At 40.2% G+C, this 24982-nt stretch overlaps 1 protein-coding gene across 2 annotated transcripts in view; it reads left to right on the top strand.

Moving 5' to 3' along the window:
• Window positions 1-24982, top strand: part of LOC149179475 (zinc transporter) — a 328009-nt gene that overhangs the window by 251747 nt on the left and 51280 nt on the right. The window contains exons 11-12 of one of the 2 annotated variants that reach the window (XR_016258286.1): window positions 5805-5922; window positions 7699-7768. Coding sequence is in view for 1 of the 2 variants with exons in the window: in XM_089420675.1 (XP_089276801.1) it covers window positions 5805-5917 (113 nt within the window). In the remaining variant the exon portion in view is untranslated. The remainder of the gene's footprint in view (window positions 1-5804; window positions 5923-7698; window positions 7769-24982) is intronic. The other variant, XM_089420675.1, reaches the window with a different exon arrangement.

The raw sequence follows: 24982 nt of genomic DNA on the forward strand, positions 1-24982 counted from the left end.
TGATCCTTTTGTCTTTTCCCAACTTCCTTCGGTGATTGCTCTTTCACTCTTGCTTGGTCTTTGTCTTCACCTCAGCTTCGATACCATATTAATTTTAGGTATGTTCTATGCTTAGAGCAATTTATTTCAATTTCCACAGTTAGCTTAATATCTTTTCCAGATTAGCAATCACATTAGCATTAAAGGAAACTGCATATAGAACATAAACATAAATCGCAGAAGACAAGCCAAGACAAGAGGAAACAAGATGTGGCTCTAGCCAGGGACAAACCCCAATGTGGGGGAACCCTTGATCAATTCTTCTTATGTGTTCTTTAATAGTTTAGGAGAGAGAGAGAGAGATAGTACATTTACAACAGAAGTCAACATTTTGACTTATCTAGATAAGAGCATAGATCATCTCTAAGAAGATGATACATGAGATTAGTTGAAGACATGTTGCTTCAACTGATTCTCCAAGGTGACTCCTTCACCTATCATTGTGCTGCATCTCGTCATCATGATGCACCTCACTGTGCTGCACCCATCATCACAATGCTGGACCTCATGACCATGCTGTACACGTCATACTGCTGCACCTTATGCTGCACCTTCTGATACTGTGACATCTAGCTAATGCTGTCACTGCTCATACTGCTGCACCATGGTTGCTTGTTGTCCCATGCAAGCACCATGTCCTTGTTGTCCCATCTATCATGCTCCACCCTGATTGCATTTGCTGTCCCATTGTTGTTGCTGCTGTCCCATTGTAACATGCTCTAACAAGCACCATGTCCTTGCTGTCCTATTTACCATGTTGTTGTCCCTTGCAACACCATGCTTGCCACTGCTATCCCAATGTGCTTTTGCTGCTCCTATGTGGCATTGGTATCCTATGTGGCATTGCTGCACTATGTTTGCCACTTTGTTGTCCCAAGTTGCATTGTTGTGCCTTGCTGAACTTTTCTATTTGCTGCATTGGAATTCTGGGCAGCCTTTAGGTTGGGCCATCAACAGTCCTACCTATTCGCACATATTAGCATGCTGCTCCAACTGCTATAGCCTACATGTTATCCCATGGTCAACCCCATAAGGACTGCAGCCAGCTTTCCTTGACCAGCAGTTAGGGTGAGGCTAGAATTAGGACTGCGGCAGTTGATCTCCACTTATTGACTGCGGCTAGGGATCTTTAGAACAACAGCATAGGACCTGTGTTTAGGCCTCTTCATATAGTGTCATACGAAACCCTTTCTTGCACCCAAGACACCTCTACGCAGCCCTAAAACAGTCTGCCCCACCTCGACCTCTTTTACAGCAACTCGGCCCTCCATTTGCTGTGGCTAAGACCTTCTTGTTTGACTGCGGTTAGGGATGTATTAGATCAGCGTTTAGGGCTATATTAGACCAACGTTTAGGACTGGATTAGACCAACGTTTAGGGCTATATATGACCAATGTTTAGGGCAGCGTGTAGGCTTCTTTGTTGACTGCGTCTAGGTCTCATGCTAGGGCTCCTTACCTTCTGCGTTTAGGGCTCCCTCTCCTAGATTTCTCTTCCACTAAAACCCAAGACAAGAGGAGAGAAATCAAGAGTGGAGTGTGTGTAGAAATGACTATCAAGTCACCTCTTTTTATACTAAAACGTTGAGCACATGTGGGTGTTATTTAGTTGCTGGCTGATGTTGACAAATTGTCTTATAACACAAATACATTCATAACTCCATGAACACTTATCAGAATCGGATGATCTTTAGATCAATCCTACACCTCTTGATGAGAGGGATCCAAGAAAAATATTAGAGGACCCACATGGAGTTTGGCCCTAGTTGCCAATTTTAACATGAACTTATCTGAATAATCATATGCTGAAAGAAATATGGCACCACTAACAAACACAACTAGAACACTTGGAAATAGCTTGCCTTTTACATTTGTCCATCCATCAAATACAATGGACACCCCATGCTCAGTCCAGGAATTTGTCATTCTATGCAAAGTATGTGATATTTTTGCTTTTTCATGATCAAGTGCAACGGTTGTAGCCTTGTCATAACTAGGGCTCTTGTATCCTTTAGGGGCATCATTTATGGCATAAAGCATTTCATGCCAATAAGGTGATCGAAGAACATTGAATGGTATCCCACATGCATAGAGAGATCGGTAAACTTTTGAATCCACATCATTCCTACCCCCTTCATCAAGGAAATCTGATATGGTTCTACGCCTTAAAGAGATGTTTGGTGACCCTGTGCCTCCATATCCGCTACCATGGGAGGATGCTGAATGAGTTCTTCATGCATGTTGATGTGATTGTGAGCTATGTTCAAAGAAACCCTTTGATTTGTTAGATTTGTATTGGGCTACCTCCTCTTCCCTGATGTATTTGGCTCTATTTGCTGCTGATACACTTGCACAAGTTTTGATGCCTATTTGTTTATCTCCATCCCATGGCCTCTTCCCACAGAGGTGCCTTCTGGCATGGGTGTATGAACTTGTGTAAGTATTGTTGCAATGGGGGCAGTGAAATTTAGTGGTTCCACCCCCTTTCCCTGTTTCAGGCCTAGAAACAAATTTCCACAATGGGGTTTGGTCTTGTTTAGTTTTTTGGGTTGAATCATGTTCACTCTCTTCCTCCTCACCAAAGTACTCCTCTCTGAGGTTTTCATCAAATCCACTATATTCCACTTCTGCATCTTATTCTTTATGTTCAACCCTCCTTTTTCTACTCTCCAACACCATAATAACCAAAAAAAGAACCAAGAAGAAGAAAATGCCAAGTCATATAACCATAATGTTTGAAATTTGAAGTTTTGAATTTGCAAAAAAATGGATGAATGAGAATGGGAAATAGAGAATTTATTTATTTATTTATTTAGCAATGAACATAAAAAAAAATGATAGATTAGAGTGTAGTTCCTACCTCTTTGGCCTTCAATCTCAAGCTCCAATCTCCCCTTGCAAGCTCCTCAAACTCCTCCATGCTCCTCTCTCCAAGCTTCAAACTCTCTCTTGCTCCGAGCTCTCTTGCTCTCTCAATGAATGAAGTGAATAATGGGAGGGGAGAGGGTCTATTTATTACCCACCCATCCCCTTCCCTCTCTCTTCTCCCCTTTTCCCTCCCTTTCCCCCTCTCTTTATGCCGCCGTCCCCTCCCTCTCGGCTGCGCGGGCTTCCTTTTTGTCGGACGGGGGAGATTTTTTCAATGTCCCCGATCGTTCCCCCATTGAAAAAATTGCTCCCGGAGCGACGCTCCCTAATTCACTCCTGAAAAAACCGTGGAGCGGATTTTGTTTGTTAGAGTCACTCCCGCCCAGAGCGCGAATTGGGAGTGGGATCGTGAGAGGGTGGGGGCTCGCAACCTTGTTCAAAACAAAAAATGTACCATCAAAATTAACTTTACTGGAACCAATCATATTTTAGAGGATGACATCGTCCCTTGTGGTTGAGTTATCATTGCTTGAGTTAAAGGTACTTATTTGTCACATTGTAAATGGTGGATGACAATACATAGTTAACCTTAGTAGTGTTGCAAGTAAAGTACGTATAATGAGAAAAATACTCATACATTACTTTTGAATATAATATAAATATACTCATGCATAAAGTGAAATACTTTTAAAATAAGGTACTTATGAATATATAAAAAGTAAAGTACCAATTCAAAATTTAAAATTTAAAGAAATGTATACAAGGATTTTCACATGTTATTCAAATTTCATACCTTCTATTCTAAATTGAATAAAACATTTTGCAATTCATTACATGGGTATATATTGAACTTAATAGGCATAAACTTGTTAGAATCCACATATATTAATTTAACTAATATACAAAGTAATGTGAGAATCCACATATATTAGTTTAACTAATATATATAGGTGCCCACAGTCTTGTGTGTGCCGATCATAGAGGGTTGTACAGGGTCTGCAACAACCTGCTAAACAAGATGGTAGTAATTACCACCACGAGCTCATTTCAAAAGCTTAACAATCTAACACTCCTAGGATGTCACCAGGAAAATGTAAAAAATGAAGGTGTTTTTTTAGCTTCATCCAGTGTTCTAAAACTAGGCCAGGCTTACTCGGATTCGGCCTAGTTGACCGAGCCATACCCCTGCTCGGACCGACTAGGTCAATTATTCGGTTCAGCGGCTGATCCATTACCGAACCAGCCGTGTTGGTCATCGACTCATCCGGTTCAGTTACAAACAAGTCGGACCAGCCGAGCCTGACTCAAACTGGTCGACCTTAGTGGTGGGAAAAAAGGCGGGTTGGGCGGACTTGAAATCAATTTTTTTTTGTTTAAATTATTTCCTAGTCCCTCTACCCCTCTCCCATGCCTATAAAGGTGACCGACCCCCCTCATATTTTCTCACAACTATCTCATTGCATTTGTGTGAACATTTGTAAGGAGCTTGTGAGCAGTTGGAGTTGGTTTTTGGAGCAGCGTTGAGGAGGTATGATTCCTATTCAGAGTCTGAGCCAGATGATGTTGCCTTGTCTAGCAGTAGTTACTAGTGATCACTAGATAGTATTTTGTATTAGTGATTTGTAATCTTGCAGTTGTATTGTTTTGTCGTAGAGGCCATTTAGAGCTTCCTTAGTTATGTGTTTTTGTTCTGATCTCTATATATTACATGTATCAGACAGTGCACTGGGTGTCATTTTGATATAATAGATATATTCATGAGCATTCTCTCTATTATTCTAATGCTTTGAGTTTGGAAACATGAATGAAAATCTTTAAAAATATGTTTTTTCATAAAAAAAAAAAATATTTAATGTACTTTTTACAAGGACCAAGTCATTGGAATCAACGAGTTCAAGTCAATTTTGAGTCGGAGTTGACCCTCGGCCAGTTCCAAGTCGAAGTTCGAGTTTTAAAACTATGGCTTCAATAGACTTTACAAATTTTCTGCATTTCAGAGCTCTATGTAATAAAATAGTGCAACCTTGGTCTTCTACATCTTATGGGGTGGGGGATTGTAGGATTGTTGCATCAGAAACCCTTTTGTGTGATTACTTTGTGATGATGAGGATCTTGGCCTGGGGGATGATAATGATGATATGTTGTAGCGATTTGATCTAGTTTAATTTTTCTTGTACTCAGAGGCCACCTAGAGTCCCAATGTTTTTGTATTTTGGTTTATAATCTGTTACACCATTTCCTTTTGCTAGGGGTGGTTGTAAACAAAAAGTATTTGAAACTGATGCTTCAAATTCTTTCCTCATATCATTGTCGACACATGTTGGGTGCCTTTGTTTACTTTGAGAGTAGTGTTCAGTCACAACTTTGCTAGATTGGGAAATAACTGAAATCTCATGCATTAAAGACCAAATCACTGAATTTAGTGCCCTAACTTTGTTTTCAATTTGGGCAATATGCCACAACTGGGTTCGGGATGTACCTATGCAATGCTCTGTCTAATATTTTTTTTGCAAGAATTTTGGGCAACCCCATTCAATTTTTTGATTCTTTTACAACCTTTTTGTTAACAGTGAACATTGTTGCTGGTTAGTTTGCTGCTTTCCATGTGTTGCAGGCAAGGCTGCAAGTTTTCCTTTTTATCTGATTGGATATTTTCTTGAAATCTGTATCATCTTATAAATTATTTGTTCTTTCTGTATTTTTCCTCCTATGATACTAGAGAAAAGATGTGGTTTGCTTCATTTCGAAATGAATTCAGCTGCACCAGTTGATATTTTTCTTGAATATAGAACATATGTATTAATTAATTTTCTATCATAGGCAGGTAGAAACGTCTTGCATGTGGATCAACGGGCTATGTAGGTTTATAATTATTGTATTGTTACCAAAATTATGCAGGGATGTTTGAAGCAACTTCTTTAGATCGCACAAGGAGGGGTCTTGTTCATGCTGAAAATGTCTTTACGGAAGACTTTGACACTTCACTTACAAGGAATCCTCTTCCTTCTTAGCTACGGTAAGCCTTACATCCACAAAACCTGAGAATTTAAGTTTGTTTCTTCTCTTTGATGAACTTCCAAATGTTTCCATTGCCATTACTTTTTTGTTTTGTTTCATATTTTGTATTTACTGGATAAAGCACTACGGTATCCTCTTTATTAGATTTTGATAATTTATGATGAATATTTTTCGAGTCTCTATTGATAAACATAGTTTGGCTAACATTGACTACATCTGTTTCTGGGCTGGGTCTAGTCTTCAAATGATTAAAAGAAACCAAAACTTGATTTTATTGTATTTCACTTTCCTAGTTGTATGTTAGTTCAAATAAATATTTTTCAGATATATGTTTTATAGCACTAGGACACTATTATTTATTTAATTATATTCGTGTAGAAGAAAACTCTGCTGTTCTGAAAATATATATAAGTTGTTTGTGTATGTATTTTATATTCAGTTCTTTACTTAAAATTACTTCATAGCAAAATCCGCATAGGAAAATTGGTTGCCAAGTGAATGGCTCCGCTTCACACCAAATCATTTGTAACATGATTCTTTAGGAAATGTTTTTAACTTGTTAACATGAAAAGTCCAAGATAGCACATTCATTGCAATCAAAATGTTGTTTGTTATAAATTCCATGACTGTTACATGGTGGAGGCAACAAATAAGTTCTAATGCAAGCAACTTGATCCTTTTTTCAACAAGTTATCAGTCACCATATTTCTCTACGTGATAATTATCTAGCTTGTACTTGATGCACATAGTGTACGACCTTGATAATATGAGTTTTCCTTCATCTGAACCAACCATTACTGTTGTTATCTTGTTTATTCTCTTGATTATATGCAACACTCGATGATAGGATGAGTATCTATTGATACTTGTAATGAACCAAACGGTTCATTACTGAGCCATCTCATAACAAATGGTCAAGAGTCTATACAGATAATGTGCAAAGGACAAATAATATTACATAAAAATTAATGGTACAATGATGATTGGAAAGTTGTCAACAAGTCTCCTTATATAGTCTGCCCAAGAGACACATGCATGTGAAGAGACACATCACCTAGGTCATGATAACTACTAATCTAAGTTATGTTTGTTACGTGTCACCACTCCTTGAAAAGCTTCATCATTGAAGAAACCCAACTAAAAGATATTCAATTTTTGAACAGTGTTATCACATTGTAGATTGTTCAATTCATCCTGAGTCCTAGGTTGATCTTCTTTGGAATTGTTTATGGACACGCTTCTTGAATGGAACTGTTGGAGTGTGATTCCAAGGATGAGTTTTCTTTTGAGACCGAGTTGCATTTGATTTAAAATTCTCCAGAATATAGACCTTGATCATCATGATGTTGATAAGTTGATCAATGAATGCAATGATTCTTACAATTAGGATTCAAGAAGGTGTTCTTAGAACTTGATATCTTTCTATCCGTAGTTTAAAATATTCCTGATTTGGTTTAGGTATTATTTCTTCTTCGTATACTTGTCTTGTTCTGTCTATTGTAGATATTTCATCAATAACAACACTTGAATTTGCCAAGATTTCTATGCCCTTGTGTACTTTGGTTTCCGGAAATATCCCTGATTCAATTAGGTCAAGTAATGTCTCTTTGTCAACATTTGTACTTCCATCTTCATTTTCTTCATTTTAATTTTTAAACTTTTGTCAACAAGGTGTTGTTTGAATTGTTAGATCAGAAATTTCTCTATCTTTTTTCTGTCAAAACATTGTTGAGATTTAGATGTTTTTTGCTCTGATCCTGTTTCTTCTGTTCAGATTGCTGATAGTGTTGACTGACCTCTATATCTCTTGATCAAGCACCTTCGATGCAAGACTTCATCATGAGGTTGTATAATATTTTCCTCTTTCGATTATGAATAACTATCAACTACCTCCTTCGTGTTTAGGGTGAAGGTATCTGATGTCTCTTTCCTAGGAAAACTTTAGTGGCTGAATTTTGCCATTTGGCTATTTTTCCCTTTTTTTGGTCTTAAAAAGGATTCACCTATTTACATTTTTTCCAAAAGCAATTTGCCAAAATTCTATAGGATAATATTATTTTGTTTAAAAAATTACCAAATTTTTCTAGAAACTATATAAAATCATTTTTACAAAAATATTGCCAATATTTTTATAGTTGGCAATGAGCATTTAAAGAATTAATAAGATTCACCAAAGTTTCTCCACTTTAAGATAAGAATGGGTCCTTGAAATTTTCCCTATGAAATGTCTTTTTCATAAATTTTTCTGAATAAAATTTTGTACCTTTTGTATTCAAGATGAATATAAAGTTATATTCTGAAAGTGTTGCTAGCATGAAGACTAAAAAGGTCTGTCACAGATTCCCAAACTGAACTGTCTTTAATCCAAACCATGGCGCCATTTTACCAATACATCATCAATTAAAAAGCAGTGTTAAAAACCATGTTACGGTAAAATTCCTTGAAGGTCAAACGTGTCGAGTTTTCAAGTGCAATAGATACAAGCACTAATTTCTGAAATACTGATAATTACTTCAAATAATATAGATCTTCTTTTAAGAATTCCAGTTTATCATTAAACAGTTACACTTCAGAAATTCAACTATAAAAACATAAGAACAATAGAGAACACAATGCACAAAGAGAACAAAAGATTTACCCTGGGAAAACCCACTTGGGGGAAAAACCCAACAACCTTTTTTTAGAGAAAATTTTCAGTTCAACAAGATATACATCTAATGCAGCTGGTCAACTATGAGTCAAACTGCCAACAATGCTTATGGTCGAACCTGGTCAACAGCCCTCAAGTGAACCCTCCAATCTGCCTTGCAACTTGGCCTGATCTGATCTTCCCTAGGCTGAAATTCAGCCTTCTAGAAACCCAGATATTCGGCCTGCCCAAAATATGCTGCCTAGAAACACACATGTGAGCTAGGAGAGAAAGATGCGAGTTAGAGAGTGAGAGAAAGATGATCTTTGTCCTTCTTTTCATCCTTCTTGTCCTTCGCTTGGATGCCCAAAAACTGTCTTTCTTGTGTGAGGTTGAATGGTGCCTTTGTGGAGGAGGTCAAATGCCTTTAAATAGTGTTATGCATGTCTAGAATGGAAGTGTCTCTTCACTGGGCCGACTTGACTTGAGGGAGGGCTGATTTGACTAATTTGGAGCCAAAACTTCAAATTTTAAATTTCAAAGTTTTCTTTTTTAAATCTGACATGAAGAACATGTCTTACAAATTACAAGGGATAAAATATAATTTATGAAGACTAACGATAACTACAAAATTCAACAATCAGAACATGTTCAAAAAACAAAGTTCTTTGACATCTGTGCAACCCATTAAAACCCTCAGTTGGAAGCTCCAGTGGACAAAGCCCCTGGGAAACCCTAGAAGCCCCACATTTGTTGAAGCTTTTAGCGATGAAGATCATGCATCTCATGATCCCCATCATTTGATGCTCCTCATCATAACGATATCAATGGTATATGGCAGGACACGAGGTTCCTCGTGGTTGAGGAGATCTGGCTTCATAAAGTCAAAACCCTCATTCAATGGTCAAATACCCCAAAGGAGGTGCTACAGAGAAATTTATTTATTTGAAAAATAAGTCAAAAAGGGAGAAGGGATTTTTTTTATCAAGAAAAATTAATCAAATTGAAATCGAAAGTAAAATTCTATTCCCTAATTCGACCCCAAAAATTGGCTGAAAAAAATTAAAATTTGAAATCTATTTTCCCTCCATGTTAGCTCCCTCCAAAAATTTCAAGTCGGCTCACCTAATAGACGTGACCCTTCACATCTTCAAACAACTATATATTGGCATCTAAGCTCATTCATTTGGTGATGTAATTCGTCGAGGTTTTCTGTTGACAAGTTCTGAGATACAATTCAAGTTCTCTGTGGCTACATTCTTAAACCTAGTGCGAGTTTGATTGGCTCTGTCTGAGGCAAAATGAGAGTTTATTATGGTCATATCTCTGAGGAAATGATGTGAGTTTCAGTGGAGAATTAAGGCGAGTTTCTATGGTAGTCTGAACTACCTCTCTATGAGTCTATTATGATTCATATTCTTCTTCTACAGGGATTCGAGTGGCTTCTGTTTGTAGTCCAAATTGGTTATGTTCTGAGATGCTACTTACTGTATGGTGATACATTTGTTGACTGTGATGTGAAATACGATAACAGACATGGGAGTTCCTTAGATTTTAAACTTGATGTGAGTTTCTTGGCTAAATAGTGATGTGAGAAACCCTCTCCTATTTGCACTGTGATGCAAAACAATAGTGCAAGAAACCCTCTCCTATTTGGATTATGATGAGAGTTAGTATCAGTGATGCCAAACAAAGATGCAAAGGTCTGATACAGTAATATGAGTTCATCCTTTTGGCCAGACAATACTATGAGTTCTCTTCTAAAATGATGCGAAGTGATACAAGTTTCTTTTTCATTAAGTAATGCGAGTTTTGCTGAGATGTGAGTGCGAGTTTCTTCTCCAATACGAGTTATTCTCCTATATAACAATGATATGAATTCATGACTGTAATGATGTGAGATATGACAACTGAAACAAAGGTATGTAATGCATCAGAGGTTTGTAATGCAAGTTACATTAAAGGTATGTAATGTGAGTTGCCTTTCCAAAGTATTGATGTGAATTACTTCTCCAAGATGAAAATGATATGACTTATTTTCCAAGGTATGCCAGATCTGTAACGTTGATGGTATGGTAGTAATGCCCAGACTCTGATGATTCTGTAACTGTGATAATATGATAGTAAAAGCTTGACATATGACGGTACCCTAAATGATATCAGTGGCCTTAATAATACGACTGTGATATATGATATGGAGATCTTGAAATGAATTTGATGTATTACAACATTCTTGGTATGACAGTAACCCTGATATAATAGTGCTCTAGATAATCTTGACAAGTATGGAAGTGATATGTAATGACAAGTATGACAATGATACATAGCCCTTGATATACTGAGTAATGTGAGTTATTGTTGAGTAATGCAAGTTGTTTCTTCCAAGTGAGGTGACCTTGGTGATATAGCCGTGACCCTATTGATATAGCAAATGAACTTAATGATATGGCTATGACCTTGTTGATATGATACTATAGGAGTAACCTTGATATACAATTGTATCCCTGAATCAAAATATGTTTTAGTGAAGTCATGTAATATGAAGGTATGCATGTCAAAATATGTTGAGCAGACTTGTGTCATGAGTAGTATTATTGTTGCAACATATGAACAAAGTTCCAAGACTGATTCTTGAGCAATTGAGATCATTAATGAGAGATGATAGGGTTTGCCATTTGATATACATATCGAGCAACAATGGATTCATTGTTGTTGTTAGGGCTTGGTATTTAAATGAAAGCAACAAAGGAGATTTGTTTGTGCCATTCATTGTTGTTGTCAGGGCTTGGTATTTGAATGAAAGCAGCAGAGGACATTTGTTGGTACCATGCATAGGAATATGAATGTATTGCAAGCGTTGATGTCTATATTACAACAGGGTTTGAGCAGAGCATTTCTGGCAGGGCACTTGACAAAGTCTTTTATCAGAGGCAGAACAATAGTATATGTAACAATGTTATTGGCTAGTTGATGTAAGCAAAAGTTTTATGAAGCTGGGATTGATGCATAGAAGGAAATTTAATGAAGCAGAGAATATATTATAGTCCGCTAGAGTATATTATAGTCTGCTATTGTATTGACCATTAAGAACAGGGGGATCCAATCTGAAAATTGTGAAATGTGGTCCGCCAACTGATTAGGGTGGTAGGGTAGTGCAAGACAGTTGAGTGGAGCCTCCTTAAGGTTGGAGCCTGAGAACACTTCAGAATGACAAGGTGGTGTTAGGGCTGGTTGGAGCCTACATAGGGCGTTGGAGCGTCTTCCTAGTTGCAGCTGGTAAATAGGGTGTTGGAGCATCCTTCAGGTTGGAGCTTGTAAACTAGGACGTTGGAGCATCCTTCAGGTTGGAGCTTGTAAACTAGGGTGTTGGAGCATCCTTCAGGTTGGAGCCTCCCTCAATTGGAGCTGAAAATATTGATGTAAATTTTATTGGAGACAAATATTAAGAAGCGTTCGATGGTTTTTCTCTTGGAAGGGTTTCCACCTACAAATCTCTGTGTCTATTGCCTTTATTATTGTGCATTGTTGAATGGTGTTGATGAATGCTTATATTTATCTGATGCTAATAACAATTAATGCTCTATGAAGTTAAAAATATACTAATTGAAGAGAAAAGTTGATTCACCCCCCTCTCAGTATTTCCAACAATAAGATGATAACAGTTCTGAGTAAAATGGAGTTAGGTGAGAATAGATTTTGATTTTGAAAGATGATCTCCATCCTCCCAATGCTTCACCAAGACTTCTTTACATATTTTTCATACATGGTCCTAATTGGAAGTGGGAGGATATAATCCTCAATTGTTAGTTTTAGTTCCTCAATTTCATATTTCTTTTATTCCAAAAGTCCATCTTTTCATTTATGCTTGGTTTAGTAATCCATAATTGATTAGCCACAATGCTAATTGTTATCACAAAATCTTGCACCTTAGTGCAAAGTCTTCCCAAGGTGCTAAGACTATGGTAACGTGGAAGTTTTACGATTGTCACCCAGGGAACAGGTTCCCCCTCCTCAGTGAAGGATGAATCCTACATAAGGGTGGCTTCCCTAGCAACTTCAAGCGTTCCTAAGGCAAAAGGAAACCAAGTATAAAAACACATATCTAACTACTTGGAATACACCACAAAGATATAGTATTCAAGGTAAGGTGGTTTATTTAGAGCAATAGCCAGATTTGAGTGGCTGGATTTCTATGACAATAAGCTTGGCAAATCAACATTGGTCAAAGACGGAACCCCAAACACTACAAAAAGAAGAAGCAGCAACGGCTGATGTAAAACTTGCATAAAATATGATGAACTGCATCAATAAAACAAGTTATAACAGCCCTTTAACAAGTAATTATCAATGAAAACTAGGGCCGAAATAATGAATTAAGCCGGGTTTAATTAACTGAATAAATCTGAAAATTAAAATGCATATAACAGTCCTAGAATGCAAGAGATCTAGCCCTAGAAGGGCTATAAACTAAATCAGCAATGAAAATTTTGATGATAAGATTAATTTTTAACCATGCAAATGCTCAATAGCCCTAGACGTCTAGGTTACATATGGCTGATTGTATGTATTACTGTTACAAATCCTAATTTAACCCTAAAACAATAAATAAAATGTTAAAATTTGGATTATAATGATTGACTATCGGGAGAAGATCTGTGTTTGCTATTTTTTTGAGGGGGTCATATGGAGTCAACTAAGGACTCCCTTGAAGAGATATAAGTAGATGTAGGGTGATAATTAGGGTTGTCCACTACTAACCCTAGAAAATCCATCTAGTAATTTTACAAGCTTCAAGGTTAATTCAATGGAAGATTCTCCCAACGTTATCGAAGTCGATGGAACTAGCCGGTCCGACCAATTTGTGTGTCAAACTGGTCTGGTTCGAGGTCTGGAACCGAAAATGGTTGGTTTGATACCAAACCAACATTTTTTCACCGAACTCGCTGGTTTTGTATCGAACCCACTGGTTTTGTACAATGTGACCAAGGATGTTCCAAAAGTTTTTCTTTTGTTTTTTTTAAACAAGAATTTTTGAGTGGGGTTGCCAAATATTCAAGCTTGTGGCCCTGTTACCCACCATATGTAGGTGATCCCATAGGAGAAAATTTTCTTCCATCATCTCTTCTAGTTGACCAACCATCAGCCCCTACAACCAGCATTAGCCGAAGACAATGTGCCATTCATATCTTCGCCACCTGCATTAGTCATATGTCTTCTCACCCACCTCCCAGGAGCACAGGAATGAAGGTGTGCTTCCGATCGAAAGGTGTTGGAATTTCTAAGTCTAACTATTAGAAACCCTTCATGTACTTTTCTGATTTATTTCTGCCTACTTGTTCTGATTAATTAACAAGTTATTTACCATGTAAATACTGAAAATAAATACAAGTACGTGCTCAACACATTACAGATCATCAACTGAAGGAAACAAAACAAGCACACAAGTGACAATGTTTTTTTTGGACCAATGTCCCCGAAAATACCCAATGCGGGAAAACCGGTGCAACTATCTGAGGGTTTTAATTATTAAGCGGTTTCAGAATACAATCTGGGTGCCAAAATTGGCTCACCCAACAGAGAATAATCTCGGTAGTAGTACCTCTTAGTCGGTGACAAATGTTCCCACTCAAACCCCGGATAAACACTCTAGCAGTTCCCAGCTCCAATTTGCACCACGAAAACCCCAGTGTCTGCCTCTAGGGACTACGCCAGCCCTTCCTGGCCCAGTGTCAGCCTAATAACCCCTGCGTCAACCTCTGGAAGCACTACGTCAGCCTCTAGAGCCTCTGTGTCACCCACATTGGCTCTCTGAGGCACTGCGCAGCTCCTGGCTACCTCTGCGTGGGCCCTAGCTGGCTTTGCGTGGCCTCTAGCTGGCTTTGTGTCCCTCTCTCTCGGCTTTTGCGTTGATTCTCCCATTGCCCTCTCTGCCTCTCTACTTCTATCAGTTGCAACTCTGATCACTCTTTCGCCTTCCTCAGCAAACCCTGCCCTAGAAAATCGAAATCTTGATCAACTCGGTGTGTTCTCCAAGTGACCCTCAATCCTCCTCTTATACTTTTCTCGTTGACAAATCAACAACCGAGATTAAGTCCCTAATCAACAGCTAACATTAACTCTTGCTTGATCCATGACTTTTGGACCTTTCTAACACAGTTTTATATTAATACACATTAATATTTTATTTTCCCGGAGTTTAGACTTAGGGACTCTATTGAAAATATTAATTATTTTAATATCTCTCAAACTGTTTAGAATCTGCCCAAACCATTTTCGGGTATTGGAGATCTCATGCGCCTTAGCCTCTCCACCAAGTTTCGAGGCTAGAGCACATCCGATGCTACCCCAAATCAACACTCCCTCTTAGCGAGAACTGTGCTCTAGTAATACTCCTGAGTCCTCACTGATCATCACCTTGATCATTTGACCTCGGTCCCTGTGTTGATGCTAGGCCTGCTGCCCAACATCCTCTGCACTGCTGCATCATGTACTGCTACCCATGGCCCTGACACTGCCACTGTTGCATCCATATGACAACCCCTCTCATCATGCTGCATCGTGCTGCCCATAGCACTGCCACTGCTAACTACTGCGCTGCAACTCAGTTACTGAGAAGTAAGCAACTGATCTCCCAACTCTGACATCTCTGTCAAGCTAGAGACACCCTTGATGTTGAAACTCCCTTTGTCGTTGACAAGTGCTCCCTCTCTGACCTTTGCACTGCTGAAATAACTCCATGCATCTCACACTGCTGCCTCATGCTGTCTTGGGACTCTTGCACTGTAGCCCTCTTCGTCGCTTCATTCGCATCCGTCTCTACTGACATCCGCGAGTCCTGCTACTCCTCTTCGAGGCTCCCGTAACAAGGTATAATCCAAGAGGTTGGGTACCTCGAGGATCCTGCCCCTCATCGCCTGTAGTCTGTCTAACCACAGCTCGATGTCTCCCCACCTCCGCTCAAGTGGTGTGTGAGCACTCATGGCACAGTTATCATCTGTCTCCACTTCTTTCTCCGCCATTGCTGGCGCTGCCTTGGTCTCGAAAGCCTCTCCTTTGCTTTTCTTCCTCAGACACTGGCTCGCATAGTGACCCAGTTCCCCATAGTTGAAGCATTTGACCTTGGAGAGGTCTTTCTTCTTCTATTTCTCCTACTTTCTCTCAGATGCTAGGGCAACATCCTCCTCTTCCTCCTTGATTTTGACCCCCTTGCCGCTGCTTCCCGCCTTGCTTAGCCTTTTGCTCTCCTCTTGGTGAAGAGCCACCTACATTTCCTTCCAATCTGGAAGGGTCGCCCTGCCCAGTATGCTCTGGACAAACACCTCCCAGTCTTCTGAGACTGTGTTTAGGGTTGTTCTCACCATCAATTCTTGATTCGGCGTGGCCCCTATGGAAGTCAGCTGATCCCGGATCTCCTTCAATCGACCGAGGAAGATGTTGATCTGTTCTCCCTTCTGCATCTGGTATGACCGTAGCTGATTTTCTAGTAGCATCTTCCTCTGCACGGAAGTATGCTGATACAACTTCTTTAGGGCCTCCCACATCTCATTTGCTGTATTCTTCTCGGCAATGTGTGGTACTACATGGTCCTTGACCTCGTCAAGGATGATGCTCTTGGCCCTCGCCATTGCATCCTCGTACTTATCGTTATCAGTTGGGTCAACTAGGACCGCTATTGTCCTCAAGGCAAAGTGCTTGAGATGGTTCCTGTCTAGAACGGATAAGATTCTGGCCTTCCAGACTACGAAGTTTGAGGCTTCGTCTAGTCTGTCCTGGTCTCTTACCCCGTTCACTGCCATCTTACTGCTCCTCTACTTCCCTTTTGGAAGTTCTCGGTGTGACTCCCTCTAAGCCTCGATTTCCCTCCTGGAAACTCCTCTGCCAATGTCGAGATGCCTCCACTCCGATCTTTAGTGCAATTGCACCACTGATCCGGATTTCTTGGCTAGAAATCCTCGGTAGCAACTCCCTCCTCCTTGGTCTTGCCTTGTTAGGTATTGTTCTGACTACAGTACCCCACCAACTTCACTCTGCAACTTAACCACAGCCTCCTAAACCCTAGCACCCTGAAGGTTAGAGCTTCTAAGCTCTGCGCAATCCCGATACCAGCAAAATCTGCACCTCCTGGCCATGGGCATCAATCCTTCCTGACTGAGAAAGATGACGGGGCACTATGTAGGTCGAGTCTGCTCCCCTCTGCCATTGCGTTGATCCTCTTCCCGGCTCAAACTTGATGAAGCAAGCACTTCGTCACCCCTTCCTTGTTGCTTCTCTACTAGGAACAACTTCTGTCTCTTGGGACAACTGTTTTCTGCCGCTGCTGCTCTGCTCGGTTGATGTCCTCAGTTCTACTGTGATCTGCAACCATGCTCTGATACCATGTTGGAATTTCTAAGTCTAACTGTTAGAAACCCTTCATGTACTTTTCTGATTTATTTATGCCTACTTGTGCTGATTATTTAACAAGTTATTTACCATGTAAATACTGAAAATGAATACAAGTACATGGTCAACACATTACAGATCATCAACTGAAGGAAACAAAACAAGCACACAAGTGACACCGTTGTTTTTGGACCAATGTCCCCAGAAAAACCCAATGCGGGAAAACTAGTGCAACTATCTGAGGGTTTTAATTATTAAGAAGTTTCAGAATACAATTTGGGTGCCAAAACTGGCTCACCCAACAGAGAATAATCTCGGTAGTAGTACCTCTTAGTTGGAGATAGATGTTTCGGCTAAAACCCCTGATAAACACTCTGACAGTTCCCAGCTCCAATCTGCCCCACGAAAACCCCAACATCTGCCCTTAGGGACTACGTCAACCCTTCCTGGCCAAGTGTTAGCCCAATAACCCGTACGTCAACCTTTGGAGGCACTGCGTCAGCCTTTGCATCACCCACACTGGCTCTCTAAGGCATTGCGTAGCTTCTAACTGCCTCTGCGTGGGTCCTAGTTGGCACTGTGTGGTCTCTGGCTGGCTCTGCATCCCTCTCTCTCGGCTTCTGCACTGTTTCTCCTGGTACCCTCTCTGCCTCTCTGCTTCTATATTCACTACCCCTAGTTGCAACTCTAATCACTCTTTCGACTTCCTCAGCAAACCCTGCCCCAGAAAATCGAAATCTTGATCAACTCGGTGTGTTCTCCAAGTGACCCTCAAGACTCCTCTTATACTTTTCTCATTGACAAATCAACGGTCGAAATTAAGTCCCTAATCAATGGCTAAGATTAACTCTAGCTTGATCCATGACTTTTGGACCCTTCTAACACAGTTTTATATTAATACACATTAATTTTTTATTTTGCCTTAGTTTAGACTTAGGGACTCCATTAAAAATATTAATTATTTTAATATCTCTCAAATTGTTTAGAATCTGCCTAAACCATTTCTGGGTATTGGAGATCTCATATGCCTTAGCCTCTCCACCAGTTTCGAGGCTAGAGCACATCGGATGCAACCCGAAATCAACAAAAGGTACTTTATTCATTTTGCAATCGGGTTCTTATGCTTGCTTGTATTTGGGATTTGACATGGATTATGGGGTGACCTGGAAGAAGGAGGGGTTTTGACTGTGATCTTGTTCCCTCACCTTAAATGTGGTGTTAATCTTCAATCCTAGTCTAGTGGGACCTATTCTAATGGCCCAATGGATATATGAGGGGCACTACTTGGGAAACCGTGATTGAGATAGTGTGTTCCATCTATCCCTATTCCATACTTACCACTTTCCATCTTACATTATAAGCCCTATAGTCCACCTCCATTCTTTGGGTTCAACTGACCACTAGTTCTCTAGGACTTGGCACCCACACATCCTCATATTTGGGTAGGGCCTGGAACTTGGCCTTGGGAGGTTGATGCAACTAAAAGAAAAGGAAAAACCAAATAATGGCTACAAAAGAAAAAATCAAGGAATCTCAAAATGCAAAAGATGTTTGGGACATGTTGGAAATACTTGGGGGGTGGGGGTTGAATCGATATTTCACTTCAATTAGTTAATTTTGAACTATACAGAGCATTAAATATCATTAACATCAGATCAAAACATAAGTCAACATCACATGATTAGTACACAATTTTTTTATGTGGAAACCCTTCTAGGAGAAAAGCTACTGAACGCTTTCTAATATAAATGACGAGTACAACAATTTATCAGCTTGCACTGAAGGGAAGCTCCAAGTTCTTAGTACTCGATTAGAAAAACATTTTGTTTTATCAGGAAGCCTCAACTCTCTGAAAGGATGCTCCAACACCCTGGTTTTACTAGCTCTAACTCGAAGGATGCTCCAACACCTTGCAGGCTCCAACTTGCTCTAGTACCACCTTGCCACCCTGAATTGTTCTCAGGCTCCAACTTGAAGGAGACTTCACTCTCCACCCTACACCACCCTGCCACCCTAAATAAAAAGTAGAAAAATAAATGTGGGCTTCCATACCAGGGACAATGACCCACTTACAATGATAAATAAGACTTCATTGTTATTTTTGCTATTGTGTGCTCAGATCACAAAATATATATAATGGTGTTCAACAAACTACTTAGATTTTCAACTAACAACCTTTAGGACTCCTCTTTTAATCACTGCTGTAAATCAGAATTTGACTTGCAATAAACAGAGGAATATGTATATAGCTCAACAGTTAAATAAACAAAAAAAACTGCCTCATACCTCAATTATTTTGATGGGATAATACCATAGAAGAAGATGAACACCAACTTGTTTCCACTGATTGCTCACACAGGCCTTGACCTTTTTACTTTTGCTTCAACTTTGTCTTAGATTTACATGCCTAGAATCGACCTCTTCATAGACCCAAGATTCTGCCTTAACTAAGTCATAAATAGGGCTTTGAAATCTGCCTTAGAATTGACATATTTAGTCTCAAAACTAGCCTTAGATTGAGCTGAAATAACCTCTGTTGTAGCCTCAGATCTTTCTCTTAGAAGATGCTGAAGTTAGCTTGAAAAGGTGCCTTGAAACAGGCCTTGGATCAACCCTTTAAGCCAACAAATAAATGACTCACACCTTGCCACATTCTTTCATCATACCCTAGATTGGGTCCACTTGGCCCTGTGTGGTCCCGCTCTTTTGAAAGACTATTCTTCAAGAACCATCGGGGATATCAATTCTAACAAGGATTTCAGGGATTGGGGAACTCCTTCAGAAGTTTTATCCCATAAACCCAACCCTCTAATCCTCTCTTCGTTTCCCAAATATACATAGTACCTTGCTTAGAAAGCAAGCAAGCTCCATCCTTCAAACTCTTCTGGGAAAGGGTTTAGTTGGGTCACTCATATCCATTGACTTATCCTTCATTGGTGACTACATACATACTAGGTCTCCTCCCATTGGTGAAAGTCCATAAATAGAAGGGAGCCTTAACTGAGGTGACAGTGGACTAAGTCTCCATTTGTTGCCCTTAGCCTAGCATTTGCCCTTTAGGGATCCTCCTTAGGTCCCCTATTAATTTGAGCGGTAACATTTTGGCGTTGTTGCCGGGGACACGAGACGTGTGTTTTGTTCCCCGTACGACATATCGACATGTCATTATTGGCAACTCCACTGGAAGAACAAAGCCCTAGTTCTTCATTGAACTTTAAAGTTAATGCTTGTAGATTGAAGCAAGCATCTATCAAGACACTTCAAATCAACCTGGTGACTCCATTATTATCTCAACATGCAAAATCATAGGATATGGAGATTTCTCTTGGTCCTATATTTGAAAAACTCAATAACCAAGAGATTTAAGAGTTGCAAAAGAAAGCGGTGGAATATGCAGAATCTTTTCAAAATATGTTGGAGGGCACAAATCTGGAATTCATGCTCAGGTTTTAGAGATCGCACGAAGTTCAACTCGACATAATAAGGTGTGCCTATGAAGAAGATCCTAGTCATTTCTATGAAAATTCTATCGCTGCAGCAACTGATTTATTTTGCCTACTTATTCCACAATAAGTTATTTATGAAATTACTTCAATAAACATTAAAATAAATACTGCTGTAGATATCACACCATAATACAGAAACAAACATATGCACAAGCATTAACACATTGACACAGATATTTTGGACAACAGTCCTCAGAAAAACCCAATGTGGGAAAACCGATGCAGCAAGGGAGGATTTTATTATTCAACAATTCTTCAGTACAACAGCGTGCCAAACTGGCTTACCCACAGAGAGAAATAATTCTCCAGCACTTCTCCCAATCCCAATGTCAGCCCGACTGACCTCTACGTTGCTATCAAACCCTCTGTGTCAGCCCTAGGCCTCTCTACGTCACCCATGCAGGCCCAGCTAGTGGCTGCGCAGTCTTCTGTTGCCTCTGCATTTGCCTGAAAAGCCATGCGTCTGCCTCTCCTGCCTCAGCGTTGATCTCTAGTGGCTGATCTCGCCTCTATGCTTCGTACTTGTTGCTTCCTGACTGCTCACTAGACCACTAGTTCAATTTCTCAACTAACCTCGTTCCAGAAATTGAACTGACTGGTCTCCCTCAATGTGTTCTCCAAGTGATCCCCAAGCCTCCGCTTATACTTTTCTTGTTGACAAATCAACGGCTGAGATTAAGTCCCTAATCAACGACTAAGATAAGATTTGGCTTGATCCATGACTTTTCGACCATTCTAACACAGTTTTATATTAATTCATATTAATATTTTATTTTCCCTAAGTTTAGACTTAGGGACTTCATTAAAACTATTAATTATTTTAATATGTCCCAAACTGTTTAGAATCTACCCAAACCCTTTCTAGGTATTGGAGATTTCATTTGCCTTAGCCTTTCCACCAATTGTCATGGCTAGAGCACATCCGATGCCACCCCGGATCAACACTCCCTCTTAGCGAGCACTGTGCTCTAGTAATACTCCTCACTGAGTATCACCCTAATCATTCGGCATCGGTCCCTATGCTGATGCTAAGCCTCCCTGCCCAAGATCCTCTACACTGCTGCATCTTGTACTGTTGCCCATGGCTATGCTACTGCCACTGCTGCATATGTACGACAACTCCCTCTACATCCGTGTTGTTGTTGGTCCTTTCTCCCAACACTGCATCTGCACTACAACTTCCTCTGCATCCTTGCTGTTATCACTCCCATTTCTGCTGCTGAAACGAGTTCTTTACCATCCCCATATTTTCCCTGAAGTTGTCAAACTTTGTCCTTCCAAGGGCCTTGGTGAGGATGTCCGCCACCTATTCTCCTGTAGGAGTGTATCTCAACTGTACAACTCCTCGTTGGATATAGTCCCTGACAAAGTGATACCGGATATCAATATGCTTCAACCAATCATGAAACACTGGATTCTCAGAGAGCTTGATGCAACTTTGAATATCGCACATGATCCTGGTCGCCTCCATATTCCTTCTGAATAGGTTCATAAGAATTTTTCTAAGCCATATGGCCTCACACGAAGCTGTGCTTGCCGCCATATATTCTGCGTTAGATGAGCTCAGAGCGACGGACTTCTGTGTCCTACTGCACCAGGAGGTCATTCTTAATACAATGTTGAAACATTACCCAGAGGTACTTTTCCAATCTATTGAACTTCCTGCCCAATCTGCATCAGTGAATCCACTCAATCTGATATCCTTACTCTTGGTGTACAAGAGCCATAATCTACTGTTCCCTGTAAATACTTGAGAACATGTTTGGCTGCTGCCCAGTGCGCCCTCTTTGGTTCCACCATGAACTGACTGAGGGTGTTGATAGCGTAGCAAATGTTTGGCCTGGTATTGACCAAATACATGAGGGACCCTATGAGATTCCTGTATAGGGTGGGATCGACATCCTTGTCTTCTGATGCATCAATCTTCTTCCAGTTGGTGACCATTGGTGTAGCTATAGGTCTACAATCCTCCATCCCGAATCTTTTCAGGATTTCTGTAGCATACCTCCCTTGCCCAAGGAAGATTTTTCCCTTCTGCTGCCAAACTTCCAACCCTAGGAAGTAGTGCATTCGTCCCAAATCCTTCATATCGAATTCTGTGGCTAGATTCTTCTTGCAGTCCCCAATGATTCTGGATGATCCTGTCAGAAAGAGATCATCCACATACACTACTAAGATTAGCGGCTCGTTCTCTACAACCAGATAGTAGAAATTCGGATTTGTGTCACTCTTGACAAACCCCATCTTCTCCAAGTAGCTATCTATTCGACCATACCATGCTTTCAGTGCCTGTTTCAGCGCATCCAAGTCTTTCTTCAATATGCATACATGAGACTTCTTCTCATGAGTTTCAAAGCCCTCTGGTTGTTCAATGTATACCTCTTCTTCTGTTACCCTGTTCAAAAATGCCTTTTTGACATCCATCTGATGGATCTCCCATCCCATCTGGGCTGCAAGAGATATCACGGTCCTAATAGATGTATACCTGGCTACCGAGGCGAAGGTCTCCTCATAGTCAATCCCTTCTTTTTGAGCATACCCCTTAGCCACAAACTTGGCCTTGTATTTCTCAACACTGTCGTCTGCAGCGTATTTGATCTTGTAGATCCATCTTGAACCTACCATTGATATGTCTTGAGGCCTTGGCACCACCTCCTAGACATCATTTACCATTACGGAGTTGTATTTCTTTATGATCGCATCTAGCCAAACCTGATGTTGAGCTACTTCCTTGAAATTGGCAGGCTCTCCATCTTGAGCTACTAATGCCTGATATCTATCTAGCTGTTTTCGCTTCCTCTTATTGTTTCTTGGCGCATCGATGAAGTCTTCTGCATCTTGCAAAATCTGATGAAGTTCCCTGCTAGTTCTTCCTCTACCAACAGGTGCTTTTGTTCACTCCTCCTCCTCATCCTGAGAATCTTCCTGCCTTGAGGAAGAATTCTTTGCTTCTGTTGGTTGAAGGGGCTTAATCAATGGCTCCTCTTTCGACTGCTCCTTGAAAGGCATCTTGCGAGATCTTCTGAAAGCCCTGTCCTCCATGAACTTTACATCTCGTCGTACTACTACCTTCCTGCTCCCTGGAAGATAGATTCTGTATGCCTTAGCGTTCTCGCTATATCCTACCAGATATCCCTTTTCCGCAGTCTGATCCAGCTTCTTTCTCTTTTCTTTGGGTATGCAACAATATGCTAAACTCCCAAATATCCTGAAATGAATGACTTCAGGTGTCTTCCTTGTGAAGACTTTCTCTAGAGTAATCTTGCCCATTGCCCGATGACGAGTCCTATTCTGAACATAGACTGTTGTGTTGCATGCTTCTGCCCACAGGATTTTGGCATATCCTGATCATACATCATGTCCCTAGATGCTTCTACAATAGTCCTGTTCTTTCTTTTTGCTACCCCATTCTGCTCCGGATTATATGGAGTTGTCCACTGTCTTCTAATGCCCTCCTTAGCACAAAAATCAGTGAAGTCCTTATCGACATTCTCCACCATTATTTGAGCGTAAAACTTTTATTTTCTTCACAGTCAGATTCTCCACTAGAGCCTTGAACTCCTTGAATCAACATAAAACCTCATCCTTGGTTTTCAGAAAATAAATCCAAGTTTTCCTTGAGTGGTCATCAATGAAGGTAAGGAAATACTTGGCACCACTGAGAGTTTTGACGAACATAGGCCCGCATATATCAGAGTGTATCAATCCTACTACACTCTTGGCCCTGTGTTTGCTTCTAGGAAATGTTGCCTTGGAATACTTTCTTAGAGCACATCCCCTGCATACATCATCTCATTCCGTACTCAAATCCGAAACTCCTGTTACAGTGCTCCTGAGAATTCTCAGAGCTCAGAGCTCCATGGTGCAAGTGACCCATTTTTCTGTACCATAGTTCGTTCAAGTCTGTGTCTCCATGACTGCCTATTAGTGCCATTGGTGATTCTAGTTGCAATCTATACAACCGATTAGTTTTGATCCCGATTTGCACTTTCGTTTTCCAGCTCGGGTGTTTGACATATACCTTGTCATTGATAAAGTAGATGTCATAGCCTTTTCCTTGTAGTTGCGACATGGAAAGTAAGTTCATCTCCAATTTTGGTACATGCAGCACGTTTGTAGCACGGAACCGTTCTCCCGATTTTGTTTGAAAAACTATGGTACACTTTGCCTTGTTCCCCATGGTGATCTGAAAGTTCATCTTCTCTTCTCGATATTCTGAGAAACACTCCCTGTCATATGCCACGAAGCTCCATTGTCTATATACCATACTTCTGATGATGCAACACTAGTCATACACGCCACTTCTTCTTCCAGCCTGGAAGCCAACATAGAGAAATCGAAATCCCTTTCTCGTGCAATTTTTTGAAAATTTGTGTGAGTCCTCTGATGTGGATGCCTTTGCATCGTGGTCCCGACCCATAACTGATTTTCGCTTTCTGTCTCTGATTACTCGCTCTGATACCATGTGAAAAATCTATCACTGCAGCAACTGATTTATTTTTTCTACTTATTCCACAATAAGTTATTTATGAAAGTACTTC

The sequence above is a fragment of the Pinus tabuliformis genome, chromosome 4_1, assembly GCF_031772625.1.
Source record: "Pinus tabuliformis cultivar Carrire ecotype Pingquan chromosome 4_1, CPIR1, whole genome shotgun sequence".
Classification (NCBI taxonomy): domain Eukaryota; kingdom Viridiplantae; phylum Streptophyta; class Pinopsida; order Pinales; family Pinaceae; genus Pinus; species Pinus tabuliformis.